General features: G+C 37.0%; 1 protein-coding gene across 3 annotated transcripts in view; it reads left to right on the plus strand.

Annotated features, from left to right (window-relative positions):
* Positions 1–24523, plus strand: part of ASAP2 (ArfGAP with SH3 domain, ankyrin repeat and PH domain 2) — an 89898-nt gene that overhangs the window by 11964 nt on the left and 53411 nt on the right. For all 3 annotated transcript variants that reach the window (XM_082047512.1, XM_082047514.1, XM_082047513.1), the window contains exons 2-4: positions 11902–11974; positions 15875–16020; positions 23304–23378. In XM_082047512.1, the coding sequence (XP_081903638.1) occupies positions 11902–11974; positions 15875–16020; positions 23304–23378 (294 nt within the window). The remainder of the gene's footprint in view (positions 1–11901; positions 11975–15874; positions 16021–23303; positions 23379–24523) is intronic.

A 24523-nucleotide genomic window follows, 5' to 3' on the forward strand; every position in this document is an offset into this window, starting at 1 on the left:
AGTGACAGTATTGACCATTACCTTCCCTGTCCCCCAAGCCATATGGAAGTGGCGATGGTGCAAGGACACATGGTGTTTGGTTACGTATAGATTCAGGTGTTTGTTTCTTCATTTGCAGTCAGTTGATTCACTAGCCATTTCCTGTTTCTTTTAAGAACACAACCAAAGTGCTGATAGGCTTGAACCTGCTTCTCTGTTCTAAACTACCTCAATTTTAAATGCAGAAGTTGTTCTGTGCTTTGTTGTAGGTAGCAGCTGTGTATGAGTTTATCTTCCTAATGCTCAGTGACATAGGGAAGTACTGTTTACTCCATGTTATAGGTATGCTCTATGTATGTGAACTCCCTAATTATTTTGACAAGGTCACCCTGGGGGGAAAGCTTTTATTTTTACATCAAATATGATGTAAATGGGTGTTTATCTCCTGTTTGGTACACCAATAATTGTGTGACTTAGGATTCACTTACACTTCTAGGAAGCTGTCCTTAGTGACAGGAGTGCCTGAACAGTTGATTTCAGTTGTACTTCAAGCTGTTGATGTTCCAGCAGAATTTAAGATAATTGTTTTCAAGATTCCACTAGTATGGCACGTAAAATGAATATGACAGTTTGGATGCATTCTTTTATTGAAAAACAAATTCCCAAGTGGAAATTCTTAGAGTAATATGTTTATGCATTTATACAACAAGAACTCCAGGTCTTTACCGATAGCTACAGCATGACAGTCCATCAACAAAATGAAATTAATGCAATTCCTTTTTTCCATTTAACCAAAAGAGGAAGATACTGATGTTATCAAATGTTTGATTGCCATAAGTTGGCTTATCTTATATTTGCATTAGCTGCTGTTAATTATGCCATCACACAGTTACTGTTTAATTGGGAAAAAATTGATTAATACCAGGACACCATGCAGAGATTTTCAAAGGTGCTATACTGAATTGTAGAGAGGTTGGAGTGAAAATCACAGGCTGAAATCTGGAAGCCACTATAGAACAGGAGTAATTTTTACAGTGTTGCAAGAGAAAATGAGTTGTTTCATTTGACACTGGGCTTCCAGGTGAAAACTAGCAAATGAAATGGAAAGGTTAACTGTACAAAATATTTTAAATTGTAAAAGGTAAAAACTTTACATTGAAGAGAACTAAGCTGTAGTAATTAATATGCCACCAGTGTTATAGGTAAATGCCTTTCATAAATTTCTGCCCTAATAATAGAGAGGTGATGTCTGATGTATTGCTTTACCTCTGCTAATCCTAATTTTGACAGCTGGTTCAGTGTTTCCCTAGGAATATGTGGTACATTTGAGGTGATTTGTCTCTTCTGGTGTCCCCTCTAGTTACCTGTCATTCTTTGTTATGGGAGTATGGTGTCCTAAAAGTTCCAGGTGTGTCATGAACTAGATAAAGTTTGTGTGCCTTCTATTCCCTTTCAGAGTGGCCATCTCATATATGTTTGCCAAAGATGTTTTTTAATACAGATTTTATTATTTTTTCTGTTAAGAGGCTCCCAGAGGCCTGTTAAGGCAGAGGTTTGATTGTGCTACATTACTGTAATTACTGTAGACTCTTCTTTTCTTGGTTTATTTCTAGTCCCTAGAATTACTGGATAAATAAAGAAGATAAATGAAGAAAAAGTCAAAGGAGTGTTGGATGGGGAGGGATAGGTCATTTTATGGCATCCAGTTATCTGTGCACTCACTACAAAAGTCTTCATTTTTAGGATAGAGTAAATGCACCATATATAGGGAAAAATACTATTTAGTTTTTCATCATTTTGTAGAAATTGCAACTGGGACACCTGCCTGGTTCAAGCAGAGGGTTTGAAGACTACTAAAACCAAATTAGACTGTTGATGTGGGAACTTTTCCGTGTCTGGAAAATGTTTCATTTGTTGATTACTCCCATAAATAACTAAAAATTCTCTATTCAAAAAGCTTGTCGTATGCAGAATAAAAGGGTATTATGTTCTGCAAAGATTAATTCTTGTTGGCTCTGATGGTGTATGGAAGGATTTAATACTAGGGAAAAGAGTACTGAACTGAGAAATCTGCAGAAGGAAAATCCCATCAACCCAGCTCATGGTAAATGCTGTTGAGTGATATGGAGTGAGGATCAGCCTCTCCCAGCAGCTGGGCTCCCAGCCATGAAGGGCTTTGACAATGCTGATAGCAGACAAATGCAAAAACATGAAGCTAGAGAAAAGTCTCCTGCAGGCTGAGGACCAGAGAATTTTGACACGGGTGAAAGGATGCTAAAGTCTCCTTGGCTGTTCGAGTCAGTTTCATTCAGACTTTGTCTTGTTATCTGTGTTACTTTTTTTAACATAGTGATATATCTTAGGATGTTGAAGCATGTGATAATAAATACATGGAAATGGGTATTAAGAATTGGCTAGAACAATTGGAAAACTAAACAATAATTAAATAATAATGGAATTTTATTTACACAGTCTTTGTTTAAAAATGGGCACTGTAAATAGTAAGTGCATCAAGTCTGTTGCATTGCTTATGAGATCTGTATTTAAAGTCTAGTCATCTTGTCTTTGAAAGCAGATAACTGCAATGTTGGTAGTGAAATTACGAAAAGAGAAGGAAAATATATTTCTCAGTATTAAAATTGGTTAATTCAGGAGGTGGATGTGTTCTGGAGAAATAGTTTGCATAAGTAGCCTCCATTCTTTTCTCTTAGGCAAGAGATTTTGTTACACAAAAATGCTTGATGTCTGTCCCCTGGCTTAAGTATCTGTTGCATTTCCAACTTTAGGTAGGGAGCGACGCATTTGGAGGGTGAATGATTAATACACAGACATAGCACCTTTTTGTTCAGTGCGTAACAGTGTCATGTAGTGACTTGTATTAATGATGGAACATTTTGTAGGCTCTTCAAGTGAACCGCTGATTTGGGGTTTTTCTTTACTGATGGAAGTGCTTTTGTAGAGAATTCTGATTTTTAGGCATCGCTTCTTTCTTTTAATAAAAAATGAATCATTGTACAAAGTCATCATGCTCAAGTGTGTTTGTGTATACAACATACAGCAGTGTCAAATTTTCTCATATTTTACTTTTGCAACAGAGCTCCCTTTTACTTACAAGTATTAATTTCCCAAAGCAGTGGTAGTACCTCGTTGCACTGTGCATACCCTTAGCTGTATGCACAGTAGTTTAGAGCCAAAACGTTTACTACATTTTTCTGCCACATAGACCAGTGCTTGTTCAAGCAGATTGCCTTGGCATTGGGCCCTCAAGAACCACAAACCCAGATGCTGGAGAAATAATGCTTTTGTGGAAAGGGACTTTGCAGAGAAAATTCTGCCACAAACGTTGTCCTTTTTATTGCTTATATGTCTTTGTACTTTCACAATCTCTTAAGCAGACAGGTCTCAAGCTTAAGAGCTTATTTATACAAATTAACTGTCATAGCTACTGTAGAATGTAATATTCTGAAGCATTTCTTGACATGCACACTCCAAATAAAGTAATTACCCAAAATTAAAGTTTTTAATATTATTTTTCTTCTAGAATATGTTCAGAGGCTGGAATGCCTTGCCACAGACTATACCTATGAGTTTTTTTTCCACCCTTTGTGTCAGTCCCTCCCTGAGTGTGCCAGATGATCAGTGGATGGAAACTGGAGAGGATTTAGAAAAGAAACTGATACATGAAGGGAGGAAATGAAGACATAACAGTAGGAGAATGGAAAGAGGATTTTGGAGGGGGATAACAGAATTTAGGAAGTTTTTTACTACCATCTGTAACTGAAAAGTGGATTGAGGCCAGCAGTTCATTTCTAACAGAAAAAGAACAAACTGAGGTAGAATGTCTGTGGATATCTCTGATCTTTTGAGTCAGAGAGGATTAATTACAGAAAGTATCAGATCACCTGTAAAGATACACAAGAAAAGCCAAGCGGTTGTGCTCGCTGGGTATGAGTATTCAAAACAGTTGCTGTTGTCACTGTTTAAACAAGACCAGTCCAGTGAGGCACTAGGGCTGATTCTTGCTCTGCTGTCTCTACAGCAATTTTTTGATCACTTCTCCTTTCCTTACTAACTGACCAAGTTTCTTCTTGCGTCCTTTTGTTTTTGGGAAGGCTGTTCCTATTTGTGTTCAGCATCTGCAGCAGCTGGCATTATTACTTCTCCTGAAATACTGGAATGGGTGAAGTACAGAAGAATTTATGGCTATTGAGTAGCCTGATATTTTAATGCAAATTGCTGAAATTGAGAGTGAGATTAGTTTTGAAGATATAATGGTTAAGATAATTGTTTGTATAGGATGTAATGTAAATCTATTAATATTTTATTTGTATGTTTGTCAGTTAGATGTTCAGTGTGGGGAAGAACACACAGCTTCCTGTCTCCAGGATTATTTTTCAAAAGACTTGAGGATTTATTTCCCAAAATTTTAAAAAGGTTCACTTGAGACTGTTCACAAATTCAGACCCTGTTCTGTGAATACTTTCACCAAAAACTCTAACCAAATAACCCAAAATGTGAAATAGTTAATTTTAGCCTTTCTAAAATGAAACTGCTTTGGGTAAGAAGAAAGGAATGTATTGGAGACTTTAAACTGTTTTAAATTAAAAAAAAAAAAAAAAATAGAGCAAAGCCGATGGCCGCCCCCTTCCCCTTCCCCCTCGCTGCTCCCACAGTGTCGCACGGGCAAGAAGGATCTCAGACTGAGCTCTGAGAACTCAAGTTCTATTTTTTTCTTTCCCTTGGCTGGGGTTAGAAAACTTGGGCTTCTTGTTTCTCTTGAGAGCAGCCTGGTGGGCCATGTGGTGTTTCTGGTTGAGAGTCTCTCAGTCTTTTCTTTTTAAACTGATTGCTGGAAATGGGGGAGATTATCCTGGGGAAGGATGTGTCTGTGCTTTGCTTTGTTTGTTGCCCTAAACATCTGCTGTTGGCCACTACCAGTAGAGGATATCAGGTTAAAAGGAATGTTGATCTGACCCAGTATGGCTATTTTTCTGTTCCTCTACAGATAAAAATTGATTTTCTGGGCCACAAAAAAATACGGCACTGGTGTAAGGACACTTGGATAAGATAAAGATCCAGACTTCTGCTCTAAGTTTGTCACAAAGGATGTTTAATGAATGTCAAACCACTAAGAGCATGGGGACTCTTCAGTTATGGTACTACTGCCCTGCTTTTCCCCAAACACTTTGGTTCTGTAAAAGGTGCCAAAATCATCTTCAGGATGTTCAGTTACTCATTTTCTGTCTTCCTGCTTTTTTTTCTTCTCCCAATTAAATATGATAAAAATAGAACAGTTTGTTTTCCCCTCACTCCACTGAAAAGAGCAAGTAATACATTCATTTTTTGTGCCGTATTAAACGTATTAAATATATTTATTAAGTTGAGCCAATACTGCTTCCAAAAGAAAGAAGCCTGTATATTGCACAGATCTGTTTAGACAATGTAAATTTTAGGTTGACACTAGTTTTGAAGTTGTTTTTTCTTTTTTTTTTTTTTTTGAAAGCAGCAATGAAATGTTTGAACATTGTATTTCCCAGTGGGCTTAAATCTTTATAGGCAATGTGAAATGGACTTGAACAGCTGCATTATTATTATTATTTTAAAGTGTCAGGGCATACAAAGTAGGATGTAAGAATAACATTTCAGGAGGTTTCAGTAGCTACAGACTGATTTCTTCCTGGTAAGATGGGTTTGGTTCTAATGAGCTGACATGTTTTATTGTTCAGAATAGAAACCTTTGAAGCAGTTAAAATGGAAATTGGCCTTTGGCAAGTGAAACTGGACCTTGTTCCTGCATGAGGAAAAAAAACCTTTGCTACTGATCACTGGTAGTTGAGTCTTTAGTGCTCATTTTAAAAGCTGAGTTTTCTTCTGTTTATTTTGGTGTGTTTGTCCCCCTCCCTGGTATACTTATTACAGACGTGTTTGTTGCTAAATTCTCACCAGGCATATGAAACTTGACAATATTTTGTGTAATGATTTGAATCACTTTTCCTACACTCTGTATGGGTCTGAGAAATGCATTTACTTCATTATTGGAATTTTGGAATTTTCAGCCTGCGGCACCCCAAATACCTAATGCTCGTATTACTGAATACCTTGTGAAAAATACATTAGCAGTGTGTCCCAAGCACATTTGTGATGGATGCCAAAATGTTATCCTTATCTTGCTAGGAAAAAGACCCATGATTTACAATTTCAAAAAATTTTGCATATTGCAGGTAATTCTAGAGTTGAGGTTTTTGTGGTATATTTGATAATGCACAGTAACTGCACAGAGAGAGAAACTGATAATACAGCAAGGAAAATGAAAAATTACAGATTTTTTAAGCATAGCAAATAAACACAGATTTCTTTTGTAATCATTTTCACAGTGTTGCCTCAGGTTGTAAGGTAAAACAATTTTAAAACTAAATTATGTTTCTATGCCATGTTAAGAGAGATTAGCAATGCATTTTGAAGAAGAATAAAGATATGAGCACCAGGTTTGATAATAAATTTCCTAACATTCATGTATTTTAATCCAATATTGCCATTTATTAAAAAGCCTTGAAATCCATGTCAAGAGAGCAACATCAATACAAGGTTGATCCTAGCATATTTCTTTTACACTTGTCAAACAAGTGATCTCTATGATCTCTAGATGCACTCAGCAACACCCCATAGATTCTGATATAAAAAGTAACTTAATTTTTTTTTTCAGAACATTGACGTTGGAAGTCACATAAAAGTAAATGAACACAGGAACAAGACATAAATACTGTGTTCAGAAAAATATTGCACTGAAAAGGGAACGGTCAAGAAGGTCACTTTTGAGTTTGTTTCAGTTCACGCTGCATAGCACCACTTGTAGAATAATGTAGCTTCTTTTCCAATGTACTGTATAGAATTCATTTTTTTTTTTCCCCTAAATCAAAGCTATATTTACTGTTTTTAACAAGAAGGAAGCCTGAGCGCTCATCAGTATATATGCTGAGTGGGACTATGAAAATGATTTATGTAGCTTTGACTACAGTGCACTGAAATAAACATATGCCAAAATAAACAGTCTTGCAATAGAGTTTTTTTGAGTCAAAACTATAAGCATTACGTGGAGGACAAAGTGATCCCACCATCTGAATTACATGGTCACTTTTCTTCTGGTTCAGAGGTTTACTGGACATTTTAAGTGGGTGAAAATAAATGCTAAAATATGCAACATCAGAAGCCATTTTAAATTTCACTGGTTCTGACCCTGTACTGGAAGTGCAGAGAGCAGTTGAATTAGGGGAGGGTAGTGTTTTGGCATGTGTGTGTGCGCATCAGTGTAATGTGTGTGTATTTATGAAACAATCAGGATTAAATATTCAAAGTATAATAAAGCTACAGCTGTATTTAAACTGATCTGTGAGTGCTAAGATCTGGACAAAGAAAAGAATGGAAAAATATGAAGAACAGTACTAAAGACAAAGAGCTAACATTTTCAAATTTGATGCTGAAATGATTCCTTTGAAACACTAGTTGTGAGTAGGCACCAATGTCTACCAGTTAAACGAAGGCGAAGTCCCTGTCCCCATTTTTGGTCTATAAGCAAGACTAAAATACAGTATTAAAGATATTAAGTTTTTCAGTATTTTGTCCATTCATCTGTAGGCATACATAGCATTGCAATTGTTAATGCAGCATCATCAAAAGATTTCACAAAGGAATGGAGGACTAGAAGAAAGCTCCTACAGGAGGAAGTTTAGTTTGCTAACACCATAGGAAACAACATAAAACAACAAATGATCTTTTATTAATTCATTCAGGTCTCTCTTAAAATGCCTAGAGGTCTGTTACCCTTTATCTCCTGTTCAGAAAGCTTTCCAGAACTGGATTTGTTTTTCCCAATTTCTAGTCATAGTTTGTTCAGGTACAGCTTTTACTCAGCTGTTCTTATGCTGCTGCTTTTTTTTTTTTTTTTTTAATAGCTGAAATGTATAAATGTATCTTGGTGTTCATCCTTTTTTTCTTTGTTGTTACCATGAAGAAGTAGTTAAGTAGGACCCTTTCCATTCGGGAGGCGGGAGGCTGCAGCCTGTGTGTCAGGGTAACTGAACAAGCACAGAGAACGGGCACTCAGTGCCCTGATATCCAAGCAAAATCCTATTGATAATCAATCCCCCAGTTAATAGCTGAAACACTTTGGGTGACTGTGGATCATTTCAGGATTTATTATTTTTTTTAATTTAAGCATTTTGTGCTTTCTTTTTATTTGCTTTTGTGTAATGGGCACATTCCAATTCCCTCTAGCTCTCTGCTTGAGCTAGCCAATTTTACACCTTATACCCAGTAATCTAATTACAAAACCAGAGCGGTTTAAGAAAGACTTTTTGTTCATCCCATACTTCAGTACTGGTGAATGAAAGCGACACCTACATTGCTTCCCATTTTGTGTGTGTAATTTTTCCGTAAGTGTTTATCAGAGTCAAAGATCCAGTGGTTCTGAGAAACATGTGAAATGTCAAGACCAGCATTTTGGACCTACACCTTTTTGGCATTTCAAAGAGTATGTAGCACTCAGTGGCTTTTGTTTGTTTCCTTGTCTTTGGTAGAGGGAAATCTCCTGTATCTTAATGTTTTTGTTTTTCATGGCTATACACTTTGGCACCCTGTGGTGGTTCTGCAGTCACCTGGTAAGCCAAACCCTTTTATTCTCCTTAGTTTTTTTTCTGACTGATCTCCCAGTTCGTATTTGTATTTTTCCCTTGGATACACAACTTTGCAGTCTTCACTGTTGAATTTCTTCCTTTTCTCATTAATCACATCAATGAATTGAATCAAAACACTCTTATTTTAAAAGAATGAAACACAGAAACACAGATTATGTTTGTGAAAGTTTGTCTATTTTTCTAATTACAATATTCTTTTAGGTTTTATATGCAATTATAATTGCATGGAGTATTGACTGTCACAAATTATTTTAATTCCTTTTTTTTTCTTTTTTTTGACTGGGAGAGGGAAGAAGTAAGTTGGGTCCATATTGCCTTGATACAAAGGTAGAATACTTTGCTATTGGGATAATTTTTCTCTGTATTTCATGGCTTTGTAGTGGATCATCTACCTGAACAGAAGCTAAGCTGAGTCCTCAGCTAGCAAAGTCAGTGTTAGTTGAGGTGGTATTTAGCCTGCTTCCATCATATATTCGTTCCCTGAATGTTTCTCAGACTCAGTGTGCACTATCACCATAAAAATGTGGTACCACTTCCCAAACTGAATTTTAAATGCCTATTCTATTGTGGTGAATGAATATCTGAAGAAATCCTGTGATGAACGTAATGCTAAGGGTTAAAAAGACCCCAACAAAATGTATCTGGTAGAGACAACAGCGTAGTAAAAGTGTTCGCCACACTCACACAGCTACAGAGTTCTTGTTCAGAAATAGCCCTGGAGGTTTCTTTAGCCGGAGCACCCAGGTATGTTGGTCCTCCCACTCGTTCCTGGTTTTCCCATCATCTTTTCCGTCGGGTTGTGTTGTATCAAGGGGCCGCCTGGTAGCCAGAGTTGGAAGGCTGACCCAGCTAAAAAGTATGTGTATATATATAATTTTTTCTTTTTTTCTTCCCTTGCATCGTTACAGACACAGATTGTTTTTCTCCTGTGATTTACCATGTGTCCCCGCAAACACTCGTTCTGGCCCAGCTGAGAAAGCTGGCAGGGGAAGAAGGGAGAGCCCAAGGGAGCCTGACCTGCCTGGTCTGTCCATGTTCACCACATTACAGCTTTAAGTTTTGCTTGTTCTTGTTCTCTTTCTCAGTGCTGTCTGTGGTTTTTTGTTTGTTTTTTTCCTGTCGTCCTTGTTTTGGACTTTTATGTCTACCACCTTGCTAAGATAGTAGGTGCTTGAATTGTCACTGGTGTGCCAAGGACATAAGCTGTCATTTCAGTTGGACCCTGGTTATGCTGTGCCTGTTGGGTTGGCTCTTCCACTGCTGAATCCCAGTGAAAGTGGGAGCTGGTTGAGAGAAGTTGCAAAACAAAATGATGGCTTTGGTTGAGGAAGAGGACTTAAAGATTTTCCCTTGCTGAGAGTCTGTGCTTTCTGACTGACGCAGTCACGAGCCAGAAGATTTTATGAATCTAGAGGGTCCTTGACCGCAGTAGCACAAATGGTTTGTAATTCATCCAATGCACTTATCCTCCCAACACTTCTTTTTTCTTCTCTCTCTCCCCCAAACTGAGGTGCAGAGATTTAATAATTTATCAGCTACACATACAGATCTGAGACTTAGCTGTGAACTAAATCTGTGACTTTTAAGTGTCTGGTCAGCCTTCTCTTTGGACTGTTATTTGCAATGCTTGCAGCTGGACACATTCCTTTTGCTTTGTTTCCAAGAGGGTAATTGCGCTTTGATGCAGTCATTGATGAAATTATCATTCCTCTGTAGTCAGCTGATCAGATGGTGCTTTTCTGAGGTTATTTTTAGAAAACACTGAATATACAATGAGGGAGTTTACTTTGTGTACTCCCATCCAGACAGGTGACTAATTTAACCTTTGAGATTGCACTGTGTACTCGTTTGTTACAGCAATTCAGATTGCAGTAGAGGGTGAATAGAGCTCTGTGTGACTTTTATGGAGCTCTTGGTGTTTTCTTTCTCCTTCTTCTGTATTTCAGAATTGCAGGTGAAAAGGCCTCTGCACTTCTTCTGCTAATATGTGAACTATAAAGATGCTGGAGGTAAAACTTCCCATGGATATAGCAGTACCATGACACTTTGTTAATGTTAAGGCAACATCTAAATCTATTTGTTTCCACAGAACACTGCAAAGATTTTGTTCAGCTATTTGTGGTCTGAATGGATTCAGTTTAAGAATACTCCCACAAATACGAGCGATAATACCTCTTTTTGCATTCAGTATGTTAAAGTAATTGGATAGGGTCTCAGGGACTGACTTTCTGCATAATTTCTCTTAACAAATTATTAACAATGGAACAATGGTAGGTCAGATGTGTAGCTGCTGCATTTCACTGAAATATTTTTCATTAAAACTGGCATTAGTTTGGTACTTTTTGTTTGCTTTTTTTAGCATGTATCATGCTAAACAGCTCTTGCAGTAACATAATTAATAGTGTTTGGTATTGTTCTTCAGTGTGGTCGAAAGACATCACCATCTCAGGAACTCATACTTTTTTTTTTTTGTAGTCTCACAAAGGTGCGGTGGTTTTTTTGTTGTTGTTGTGTGGTTGGTTTTTTTTTAATCATTTGTGTAACTATAATTCTGCTTCGCCATTCTGGAACAGTTGTACATTTTCGGGTCAGCCCATATTTCACTTCAGTAATTGAAATGATTGCCCGCTTCCACTTCTTTCTTTGAAACAAATTGGATATAATTGCTTGAGTATTGTGGACAGGATTTAAACTTGAATTTTATGTTGTATTGGTGAAAGCTTTGCCTAGTGATAAAATGTGTGAAAGATATTAGAGAGATATGCAATTTATTTTGTTCAGCATAGCAGTGAGAAAGTTCATATGCTTGGGAGTGCAATTAATTAAGTTAACCAGAAAAATTGAAATTAAATTCCATTTTTAATATTCTGCCTGGGGAAGTGATATTGCTTGTTTCTTCAGCAGTGTTAGAACATATGATGGGTTGAAACTGTTTTAACCTTCTTTAATAATTTAACATAGTAAGGAGATACTGTGTAAATAGTTACGTTTTAGATGGTGCTGGGAATACGTGATGCTGGTTACCAGCAGAAGAGGGAAGATGTACTCCTGTGGACAAGGGGACAGAATAGGTTGTATTGGATGAGTGTGAGAGCAACTGGCAAGTAATTTATTAATCACAGAAATAAATTTAACTAACGTAATAATGCTATAATTACAGAAGGTTTCCAGGGCACAGGTTTGCCAGAGGACAATCGAGTGTTTAACTTTTAATTTTTCTCTTTTGTTTTAGGCTCTCGATGTTGACCGCACTGTTCTCTATAAAATGAAGAAATCTGTCAAAGCCATAAACATATCTGGTCTGGGTAAGTACATAATAATTCCTGGTAGTTTATATTGGCAAAATTGGAGGATTTAAACAGTCAGTCATCTTACCCATATAATTCTCTCCGATTCAGTAACTCTGAGAAGAGAAAAATGTATGTTTTAAACAGCCATCTTGAACTAGCTACTTGATCACGAGCTCAGTAAGGATGAAATCTCAGCAGGCAGCTGAAGCTGTAATATTCAGCTGGTGTGCTGCTACTGAGTGTGCAAACTGTGCCAGGTCTGGGCTACCTGCTCCTTCTGGCACCCTTGGTGCTTGGCAGATCCCTAAATTAGTTTTTTAGTTCATATAAAGCTGCATATGCAGTGAAATCAACTTAACTGGGATTAGATGAGCACCTGAAATGGGAAGGCTTATGTGTCATTGAGAGCTGAGGGCATGGGAGGGGTGAAATGACTCTCCTTGGCAGCAACATTGGCTCTGCTGCTTTGTGAAACTTCACCTTTCCTGGTGGCTTCCAGTTACGTATAGTGAGAACTTCATGACAAGAGAGGGCTGATGAACTGCAATTCTTTTGTTGTCATGATGCACATAGTCAGATATTTCTTTTGCAATGCTGATAAAAATACAGAGAACTATTGCTGTATGTATTTTTATATGTGTGCCAATCTCATGGAGTTTTGTGTGTTTATCTTCTTTGAAAAAATAACTGAAGCTTTTGTTTTTGTGGATCAGCATTTTGTGAATAAGAAACAGCATTTGTTTTTGTTGATAAGAAACATCATTTTGTTGGCTTTTGTTCTCACTTTGCAGTTCATAGCAATTAGAGCCAACAAAACCTATATTGTATGCAAAACAGGCCTGGCGACCTTGGAGAGCCACCAGTATCTGACAGAACTTGTGGGCATGTTGGTGTTCAGATATAAGGTTATAACAAGAACTGCTGTTGCGGTATAATTCTTATCAGCTAATTGAAAGTAAGTTCGTTCTTGCCTAACCTAGTGAAGCTGTTATCTTTGGATCATGGAGGGTCCAATTTGAGGTTCATCTGGAGCTGTGTCATCTGTTACATATTTATTTGGCAGCCTTTCTTCTGAATTTTTTTTTCTTATATAATTTTTGAGTGCTTTACTCTGCCTCATAATCAGTGTACTTGTTAGAGCACTGTAGTAAATCACTACAGTTTTTGCATAAAATCAGTACCTTGCCTAGTATTTAAATTAATGCTGCCCAATATTGACAATAAAGAGGCATTTAGAGGCATTTGTATTCTGCCAGCAGAAATATCACTAACCCTGCCACATGCTAGCCCTTGGGGTTTCTTTTGAGGAAGAAAAACCCCTGTGGCCTTGCACTCTTAAGAACACAGCTACTGGATTTTTAATATAGGTCCCGTGACTATTAAGTAGTTGTGTTTTGGCTTTCTTTTTTAATGTGTGAATTTAGAAACCATTATGGAGGATTAGATAGTGAGTCCAGTGTGTACAAAATTTAGTTTCTTACTTAAAAAAAAGCCTCTAAACCCTCAAATAAACCTGTTTTGGATTTCTTTTTTTAATAGATTCCAAACCTTTTGCTTGTAAGAAAACTTTTAAAATCCATCAGTAAGAAACCATAGGACAGGGAGAGTATTTTGGAGGGTTCCATGAAAAAGTACCATTTTGTGTTCTTCAGAAGCACTTGCGAAGTACTAGCTCAGCTAATGGTATTGCTGCAATAACTACCATCAGGATTATGGGGAGTGTTTCAGAACTGCTCTTGAGCTGCTGGTTTGTTGGCATTGTTTAATGGGCTGCATAGATCCAGAAGAACAATCCCTAGGATGCTGGGCAATAGCAAACTCTTGGGGATGCTGTACGGAATAGCAAGCTTTTGTTTTCTAAGGTAAAATTCAGCGTGGTTCAGCTACTGATTGCACACCTAACTGCAACAGTTAATGGTAGTGGCCTTTTCACCTGGTTTTCATGTTGTGGCAGCTTTCTCTTCTTGCTGTATGAATTGTGTCCTGACCTTCACCCTTGCCTGGGTTCACATACACTAAGCTGGATGCAGGAAGCAATCTGAATGCAGAAAGCAGTATGGAAATAATTCACTTTACTGAGTAGCTATGTGAACTAGAGGAGTTGTGACCTGCCACATGCTGTCTGTGCCAGTTTGTTTATCACATCACGTGATAGTATTAGCTGAACATTCTTACTAAATCCTGCAGCGCAAGTGGCAAAAAGTTTCCTAAGTGCTCAGCCCCTGCTGTTGATGCTGAGGAAAAATAAATACAGTTCAGTGCTAGGACTTAGTTTTTAACCTGAATGGCTGTATAAAAACTGTCTTTTACAGGCTGCAAATTCAAGTGCTCAAGGTAGAAACTTGTAGAATTGACGCTGTTTGTGTAACTTCAGTTCTACATGTACATTATGACTGTTTTTAATTCCACAGTATTATACCACCACTCCAGAGGGGTTCAGTGTAATATGTTGGAAATTGAAGAAAATTTGTAGCTACTTGAGAAACAAAGTTCTTGAATTTCTGTCCAAATAGGCTTATTGTTAAGTTATAGCATGCTAGATTTAGTGAACTGGGTATTTAACTAATGGATAGAAATTTCGTGAAACAACATTGCATTAAGAATCCTTTGGATTTTCAGTGTGTTGGTGTCTACAGACGGGCTTGAAATTAAACTGGATCATTGCTTGTTTGAACAGACTAATCCTCTCTAAATAATCTTCAGGGTTTATGCTGGTCTCATGTAATGACCAAGAAAGGATCTTTGTTCTTATTAATGCATAATCTGTTTTCTAGGGTGTGTTTTTTTTCCCCGACTTCCTTTGAAGTGTTAGAAATTGGCCACAGCTAGAATAAGAGCTATGCAAAATGAACTTTCTCAGGTGCCAATGCAGTGTGCTTTGCCCATGTGCTCAAGCGTTACATGGTCACTAAGCTTGAGTTCAGGAAGACTTTTGGTTTTATTCCACAGATCAAATTGACAGTGACTTTTTATGCCTGTCTCCACAAGTAAGTAGTCTGGTGTCTTAGGAGTGAATCAGTAGGTTGAAGTAGTTAAGACTTAGGCCCCTCAGGTTTCCCTTATATTTGAATCAGGGGAACTTGCTGTAGGCCTAGATCTTATCTCATTCCCTGGGTTGAATAACCCCACAACATGTGCAGCTGAGGCTTTCTGAAGGGCAGAAGCATTGGGTGTGTGCTGGATGACTTGCGCTGGTGCAGCCTGCACCATGATTCAGAACCTGATGTCTCCATTAAGCACTGGATCACTTCTGGAGCAGAGCTGCTGGTTTTGTTGTCTCGGAAAGGAATCTACTTGTTGTGAACCAAAAGTGCTTTGAGAACTGAACTGGGCTGTGGTAAACGCAGGCTGCTAGAATTTGCTTCAGATCCTCCCTGTTGCTCTGAATTGGAGAGCTGACATAGGTGCAGGTTTTGTCCTCACCTGTAGTGTTGTTTGTAGTTCCATTTCGTAAGATGGCCCAAGAGTCTTATTTGATCTATTGTCTTCTATTGCAGAGATCTGGGACTCTGCCAACACACTCAGGCTCCTCTGTTTCTTTGTTCAGCACACAGTTAAAATTAGAGTCAATAAAATACTCTAAAAGTTCATTGTAGGAGGTATGTGGTCTCTGGTATGGTGCAGAAATATTGCGGGTCTTTCTGGAGTGGGTACCTGTCAGATGATTGTCTTGTCTTGGTGACACATTGTCCTTCGTACAGCATGTGGATAGATACACCTAAACCAGAATTAGTGAGGTACATCATACTTCTGGCATACCAGTGTTAAAATACCAATAATAAATGTTTATTGTATGAAGTAAACATTTTTAGAAAGAAATCTTTTTTTTTTTTTTTTTAAAGAAACAAAACTCAATTGTAATTTCAATTACATTTTATCTACTGATGATATTTTCATGTTTTGCTTTTTTTGAAGCTCATGTGGAAAATGAAGAACAGTACACACAAGCACTGGAGAAATTCGGAGGCAACTGTGTTTGCAGGGATGACCCAGATTTGGGAACAGCATTTTTAAAATTTTCTGTGTTTACAAAGGAATTAACTGCACTCTTCAAAAATTTGGTAAGAATTACTTAAGAAAAACATGTCAAAATTTTAAGACTATTACAAAGCCTATATTTCTGAATTATAACAGCTCTTTGTGTTGAAGACAACTTGTGTTTTAGCAACCACTGTTCTTGAAAAAATTCTTGGCCTAGGAAGATGTCTCATGCCCTGGCTTTTCCCCTTGCAACACTCCAAACTAAAAAAATGCAAAAAAAAAAAACCACCCAAAAAACAAAACAAAGGAAAACAAAAAAACCAAACCACTACAAAAAAAACCAAACAAACCCCTCTTCTAACAATTCTCACATCTTAAAGGTTCTCACAATAAAGTAGTTATAACAAGTATTATAAAACACACATATTAATGTGCTTTAAAATTGTGAAACCTGCAAAACCCAGCTTGGTTTTACTTTACCCAATGTTGCTTTTACTTCATGTTTTCACACTTCCTGTTTGTCTTTATAAAGGGAGATTTTAGTGCCCCTGGAAGGGAGAGTCTCTTGCTTCTGAGGGGAGAGAGTCAGGAAAACAGAATCAAACATAAGGCTATAATGACAATGGTGTCCACTGGGGACCAATCCTGCAACTGAAGCCAGTAAGGCTTAAAAGCACCCTTCAGTGAGTCAAATGGGATGGAGCCAAATGGAGTAACAGGAGTTTTAGTTATGAATGGAGAATTTTCAGCCTCAATTTCACATTAATCAGAGGGCACAAAAAGAGCAGATTCTGACTACATCCTCCTAGCTACAGCATTCCTGTGTCTGAATAAGCCCCAAACTTACTTGAAACCACAGAACTCTGAAACCAGAGGCTACAAAGGGGACATGACCCAGATTCCTACAAGCATTTAAAAGTCTGTGCTTGATGAAATCAATGAGATGGAGACACATCAAATGCTTTTGTGAGTCCAGACCAAATGTCTGTAGTTTGCAGCCAGCTGGTCGTAATCAGTTCTTTGGGGAATGTTTCCAGCTAATGGGATTGAGGGCAGTCCCATTCACTCCCTGGTGCTGTCCTCTCTTTTTACCCAGTTATGATATTGATGGGAGAGAATCTAGTCCCAGATGTATATGTCAGTGGTGAAATGTATTTCATATTGGTCCTATTGATTTGAATATCTCTGGATGTAGAAATACTATCAGAAGAGGCATCTTTATTGAATGTCAGTCAGTAGTCCTGGGTCTACCATATAGAGGTCGACTGCTCATGTGGAAGGGGAAATAGAATGGGTCTTCTAATTCATACCTTCTGTTGCCTAAAAAAACGTTCTCTATTATGAATTAATTGCAATATGGTGACTTCATTAAAGAAATGGATCTGGGGAATGTGATGTTTAGATGGTTTTAAAAAGCAATCTACTAAAAACTGCACCCCGTCCCCAGAAAAACCTTTTAATTTATTCTATTTCAAAAAGACTTTTAAAAGCTAAAAAATGTTGCAGTTTTAAAAAAAAAAATCTTAACTATCTGTTCTCTTAAAAACAGCAATGACTATCTTTTCAAAATGTTTCAGACAAGAACAACTTTTCTTCCAGGAACTGGAAAGGGGAAAATATGTATATATATATATATATATATATATTTGTAGGAAGTGAGATGTGTGTTTTTATTACCTTTTCTTATCCATGTAGGTGTTCTGTGTGTATTCTCCAAGGAATATTTCTAAAACTTCTTGGTCTGTACTGCTTTTTCACTAACAACTATGTATTGTTGCTTCAATTTGTTCCTATAAGAAGAGGATATATCATGAGATAGGAGCAGAGTCTGATTTTCTGTGTTTCTGAAGCGAATAATAATTTTGCATGGACATTAATGTAATTTTTTTTCTTTATTGCAATAGCATAGGCACTTTCTCTCTCATTTAGTACTGTCCAGTGAAGGCCAGGTCTCTGTAAGGTTCTGCTCTTCCCTAAAATGCTTCATATTGTTGAAGTTTGAAGTTTGAAGTTTTTTGTTGTCTCCTGACTAGTAGAGGAAAACTGAAAAAACAGCAGAACCTAAGGGTCCTTGAGTTTGGTGTCTCTCTAGGAAAATATTTTCCTCCAGAAAGAAATACGTATGAAAAAAGACCTAAACTTCATTATTACTTGAAAATACCATATTTATTAAAAAAAAATCTAGAACTATAAAAGAATTATTAAACAAAATTAAAGTTTTATGTAACTTTGCCTTTTGGAAATTAATTGACAGAGGTCTAGTTTTCTAAGAGGTTATAAGAGCATTGACTAGTGTAAAAAAAGTCCTGTACAGTAATTGGAAACAATTTGGGGTGCTATTTTCCTACAGTCATATAAGAAACAAGCCACATGCAGTTTCACAGTGTGATGAAGTATCAAAGTCTTCAAGCATGTTGGCAGTAAGAACATCCCTCTCCTCTGGTGTTTCCTTGTAGCACCCAACGTATTTTGGTTTTAAATAGTTTAATAAAAAATGTAGCCATGGACATACAACCTGCTGCTGTTAAAAATACATTCTGAAAGATACTATTTTTAAATAGACCTACGCCTGGAGTTTCATGGGGAGCTGAATTTCCACTGAAGATTTTAGCTGAAACGAGCAGGGAATGTGCAAGGAAGTGAGAGGACATGTTCAGACTGGAACAGATGCCAAAGCTGTTAACACTGGCAAAGCTTTAGGGCTACTGTCAAGTTTTGCTTTGTCATATATTTTGCTTTTGTTTCTAGAAGCTGATGTGTTCTGTCAGCTCTTAGCCTGGGTGGCATTTAGAGCTGTAGCTCACAAGTGCTTCTGCAAAAAGATTTTCTTTAAAATTGTTTTTAGTAAGGTAAAGGAAAGCTATTATAGAATTCTTCTACTTCAACATCTGTTTTCTCTAACATTTTTAAAGGTTTCCAATAACACTTTGATGTTTTTGTGGACTTATCAAGGCATCAGTGTTTTAAAATATTTCATTAACATCTGAAGCTTTTTTCCTTGGAATCCAATTATTCAATTGTAAACTATTCAAGTTAAAGTTCAGGTCTTGGGGTTTTATACATGTTTTGCTAAGCTTTTTTATGTGTGCACTTCTAAACAGTGCATAAATCTCAAAAAATCTTTGAAGAATTTTGATTCTTCACATTTGAAGTGAATTCTAGAACACTTTTAGGAGGAGTAAATGGATATTTTTTATGTATCAGGGTCTCATAATTTAACTTTAGCCTTTCTAACACATTGTTTTGATCAGTTTATGATACACTGGGAGTATTTTTTCTCTTGCAATAGCTCCAACACCAAGCTACAAATTTTCATTCAGCCTCTTTTGGATTAGAAATATTTTTAAGGAGATTGATGAATCAGTGTGGGGTTTTTGGCTAGTGAATTATCAAAAAACACTAGAGGGTTTTTCAGAGGTAACATGGTACTTTTTGCGGCATGTACAGTATTGCTTCTTGATGGTAATCTTGGTGCTAATTCCTGGCAGAATGGTGGCACCCACAGTGCTTAGGTGGGTTAGTTCTGTATGTCACTTACAGTGTTAATTACTCTGTCTTCACAATAAATCTAATGCCAAGTTATGAAGGTGTGAGTATTAATGTGAACAATGTTAGGACAAGGAAAGGCTCATTTCAATGTGTTTGCACTTCAAATATTTTTTTCCTTTTAATCCTATCCTTAGACCGTTAAGCCAAAAAGAAATAAAATCTGTCATTGCTTGTCATCTTTGTCAGCACTCCTTCAAAAGGGATTTGATCTGTGAAGATGAAGTAGCTATTTAACAAATTCAATTTTCTGTATTTGTTGTTCTACATACTCTTTGCCCTTTCTTTTTTGTTTATTTAAATTTAAAGCTCATGAAACATGCTGGAATCTGATGTTTCCACTCTGTGGAAGGTAACTGGGAGTAAGAGGCTCCATGTGAGAAGTTTTTCTATTAATAATCCTTGGATTATTATAGCCAGGAAAAATGGAAGAATAATGATAATATTTTTCTGACTGTATGCTTCTGTTTTACTTCATCATTTAAATGTAGGAAGGAGATTTGCTTAAATGTAAAAGGTAACAAATAACAAAACCGAAGGAAATAACTTTTCCGTATGATATATAATAAACATGCATATATAATAAACTTTAAATTATTACATACATATATAATAAGCTTAAGAATTTTACTTATGGGATAATAGGTCAAGCTGAGGTTTTAAAAAAATGTTTGGTGCTTGAACCTTCACAAGCATGTTTTGTTTGGAAGGAATCAGCTAAGTGCGTGAAAAAAAGCTACAGACATACATATTTGAGGTTGGAGTATTATATACGAAACTTAATGATTTAAGTTGTCTTGTTTCAGATGGTATGCTTCAGGAGAGGTTGGTTTAATGGTGAGAGAAAAAAAAAGTGAGAGTACTCTTTGATTTACACATGTGAAGAAATAAACCAAGATGTAATAATTTCTCCTTAGTGGCATGGGTTCAGCTCCACCTGGAATCTTATCTTTATTTCTTTGCCAAAAGATATTGATCCAGCTGGAAGAAATTCAGAGGACGGTAACAAGAAATGGTCAGGGTTTGAATAAATTGTTCTGTGAAGGAAGCTTACAAGAGTTGGAAGTGCACGGTTTGGCTCACAAATAACTGTGTTATTGTGGAAGAGGAAAATGATAAATTGCATATAAATGGGATCTCACTGAAAAATATTAGATGAAGTGTCCCAGAGAAAGTGGGAGAAGCTTACCACTCAGGTGTTTAACCTAGATTAGAAAATGTACAATTGGGAGTTCTCCTCCTCTGGCAAGGAAGATGGGCTGGAATAACCTCAAGTCTCTTTCTTCCTATGCTTTTAAAATTCTATTCTTTATGCTTTTAAAAATACCCTTAAACATGTATTTCCTGACATTTTGTGCTTGCGCTTCCTAACAGAGAAGTTCCCAGCCTGTAGTTTGTGTAGCAGGGGTGGTCCAGGGGCTGTTTCTGAACCGGACGTGGTGGCAACACCTGATACCTGGTGTGAAGGCTTTTTCTGGGCACTTCGTAGCGTTCAGCTGCTGCTTTGCTGGAGTCACTTTTCCCACAAGGGTGGTGGCTCATGTCCCACCTCGGCTGCTGGGACACCCCACCGGGCAGGGGGCGAGGGCAGCGGAAAGCCAGCGCTTGTCCTTGCTTGCCAGAGGGAGGGACGGAAGTTTGTGCTACAAATCTTTGTCACGTGATTTTCTGAAGCCTTGGGGTTAGATGCTAAAAGCTCCAAGTTGAGACAAACAAACATCTCATCTACAGCGGATGTTCTGATTTCCACTTGCTCCCTGCTGTGTTGATTGCCCTGCTGAAGCTCACATCACTGGGAAAACTTTTGGAAAGTATTCAATCCAATAGTACTTACCATAAAAAAATGAAAATAACTTAAACACTGATTTGTCAGCAGGCAGTGCTGCTGTCACTTGTGCATAGCTGAGCTCATTGGCGGTCGAGAAGCCCACAGCTTCCCGCATGGACTACATCTAGAATTTGGTAATGGCAATAGGAGGCATATCATACACTGTTCAACTGCTTGAATTTTAGTTTAAATAACAAATGTTTTAAGGTCCACTCTGTTTATTTGCATGCTAAGAAAACTTTTTTTTTTGCTTGGATTTAGGAAACAACAAAACCTATTAAAGTATTGCAGGCACCAGTATCCAAAGCTGTTCTGAGAAAGACTAATCAAAATAAACAGGAGGACTGGCAAATGAAGAACTTCAGTGTTTAGCCATAGGCTCTTAAACTACTTGAAAATCTCTTTCCCCTTCACAAATGTTGGCTTGCCCGTTGTCTCTGCCATCGCTTCTGGCAGCTGCGTGTTTGTTGATGTTTGTGTTCTCTCTCCTGCTATTTCTTCTTCCTCTTCTCTGAGCTTTCTCCCACTCAAAGTTTTAATTTATGACCCTGCCTCTGTCATCTTATCTTGTTGGAAGCTGTCAGAGGAAAGTGCAAGTCTGCCAAAGCAGCGGTGTTGGAAGTGGAAACCAGGTCAACTGTTGGGTTTTTTCTTTTTTAAAAACATACGAAACTTGGTAGTGTTCCTCTGACACAGGATGAGCTCAATTACTGGGAAGCTTTCCTGCACCTTTGTGCATGTCACTTTTAAAAGAATTTTTTAAAACATAAAATAGTCAAAATGAGACAGTTATTAATATATACATTTTAGGTGCCTGTATACACACAAAGTAGGAACTGCAGCATATTAATGCTTGTCTGCGTGCCAAAAATGGGTCTATATTTTTAGATAGTTCAGCTTCTCAAGAAAGCGGAAAAACATGTAAGATCTTTTTCTGTATATTGCTTGCTGGTTTATAAATATGAGCAAGTATGATTCATCTAACTAGGTTAATAATGACAAGTTCATGCATTATGTATGTTTACATTTGTTACAAATAAAACAGGAGCATAGCGAATACAATAGACTGATAGTAATATGCAGATGGCAGCACACAGAAGGAATTTATTTGAAGAACCAAACGTTGGCCAAACTTTTTAAAAGAGTGTTGGGCTTTTTCTCCTCTTTTTAAAGTTGCTTTGGACTTTCAGGCCCCATGACTTGAAATTCTAGGAAGCACCCAGAACTGTTTTGGAGGCTGATTGATATTTACATTAATATGTCTGGGATGGTGCTTGAGGGTTGACATTTTTTCTTTTCTGACTTAAGGAGAAAGCAGTTGCCTTGAGTCTGCTGTTGGGAAATACTTTATTTTTGCATTGTGCCTATTTATCTGGATTTGAAGAATAATTAAATGGAGGCTATGAAAGTATCGATCCTTAGGTTAGATCTTTTGACTGCATTACTTCTGTATTACTTCTTAAGAATACATGGAAAATATTGGCTTTTTTACAGGCCAGTGTTCTTTGTCTTAAAAACTGCTGTCGGAGTAAGATGCCGTGTATTGTGAGAACAGCAGATGTGTTTTATGGAATAGGTCTGAAGCCTGGAGAAGAAACAAGATTAATTTAAAATATGCTGATGAACTTAAAATATATAAATGCTGGAAAATCACAATAATTGTTTTCATAGGATTTAAACACTGAAATCAGACAATGTAAAATTAATGGTCCCATTTTGCATTAACTGTTGGATGAGATATTTATCATCAGCTGTAACTCAGCAGGTTGCCTGCTGTCTTGCGTGAAAGTGTTTCCAGAGTCAGCTTAATTAACTCATGTTGCCTCCATCTTTGATTACTGGCCATACTGATAAAAATCTTCATGAAGCAGTGTTAGGAAAATAATATATAAGATTTCCTTGTAAAACTTTCTGAAATGTGTGAATTGAGAGAATGTACGTTCTGCTTTAAAATATATTGAATGTTTCATTGTAATTTTCTTGTTATAGATTCAGAATATGAACAACATAATCACTTTCCCATTGGACAGTTTGCTGAAGGGAGATCTGAAAGGAGTAAAAGGGGTATGTTTATCTTCTTATATATATATAATTATTGTTGGTGTAATTAATACAGTTAGCTAATGTATTAATCTTATCTGATGGGAAGCATGGGATACTGAAGTAATGTGTTCGCTTAATAAGCAAGAGAATTTTTTTGTTGTTAATTGAGTCATCCCTTCTGTTTGTGGTTTCACATACAGAGTGCTCTTGACTGTGTATACAAAACAACATTTGAGAAGCTTTAAAAATAGCCCTGAGGTATAGAAGATAAACAGTTAAAGAGGTGTAAGAATTATTAATTTAGAAATATTTATTTAGTAGAGCGAGGGTAGTACTTTCTTTAGTACTTTCTTTAAAAGGATTATTTTTAACATATTTATTTAGCATTCTAAAATTAGCTGGAACTGTATGGATTATTAAGAAAGATACATCAGACTGCATGAGCATAAGGTTTTTCTTAACAAAGCTGAAATGTATTTGTGCCCTGAGGATATTTCCTTTTTGAAATAATAACAACTTAGGACTCAAATGATGGTATGTTTATAATAAATTTCAAAGCCTGTAGCCAACAAACTTACTTGGCTTGTGCTTCGTTTACTACTGAACAAACAGAAAGCGACTGGCAGCTATTGTTCTAGGACACTGAAGGAAGGAAAATGTACACAGACTAAATATGGTCTCTGTAAATTACTGGAGGATGAAGAGATTATTAGTGTGATAGGCTTATTATCTTTGTGTTCCTTGCTTGCCATATTTAACTCCTATTGTTCTTTTCTATATCAGAATAGATAGATTTATTACAATACAGTGTTGCCCCATGTTCCTGACTTAAGAAACTCATCAAATGCTATTTTAATTTTATAATTGTTGAGATAATTAGCAGAAATGTAGGAATTAGTTCCTAATCTGTAGTTGCGAAGTTTTTCCAGCATCTGACAGTTAATGGTATTATTTTGGAGTTGGCTGATTTCTGAACTCCAGAACTCACAGCTCAGGACAGGTGCTGCTCTCCAGTGGAGCCAGAGCTGGAATGATGAGAAAACAGCTGATTAATTGCATAGTGGGCTCTTGGGATGACATGTGGTTATACCTTTTAAGGAGTAAAATGGAGCTGTAAAAAGCATCCTAGAAATGCTTTTAAAAACATGACTGTGCTAATTCTGTGT

This window comes from Streptopelia decaocto (assembly GCF_964273445.1).
Source record: "Streptopelia decaocto genome assembly, chromosome: 3".
NCBI classification, from domain to species: domain Eukaryota; kingdom Metazoa; phylum Chordata; class Aves; order Columbiformes; family Columbidae; genus Streptopelia; species Streptopelia decaocto.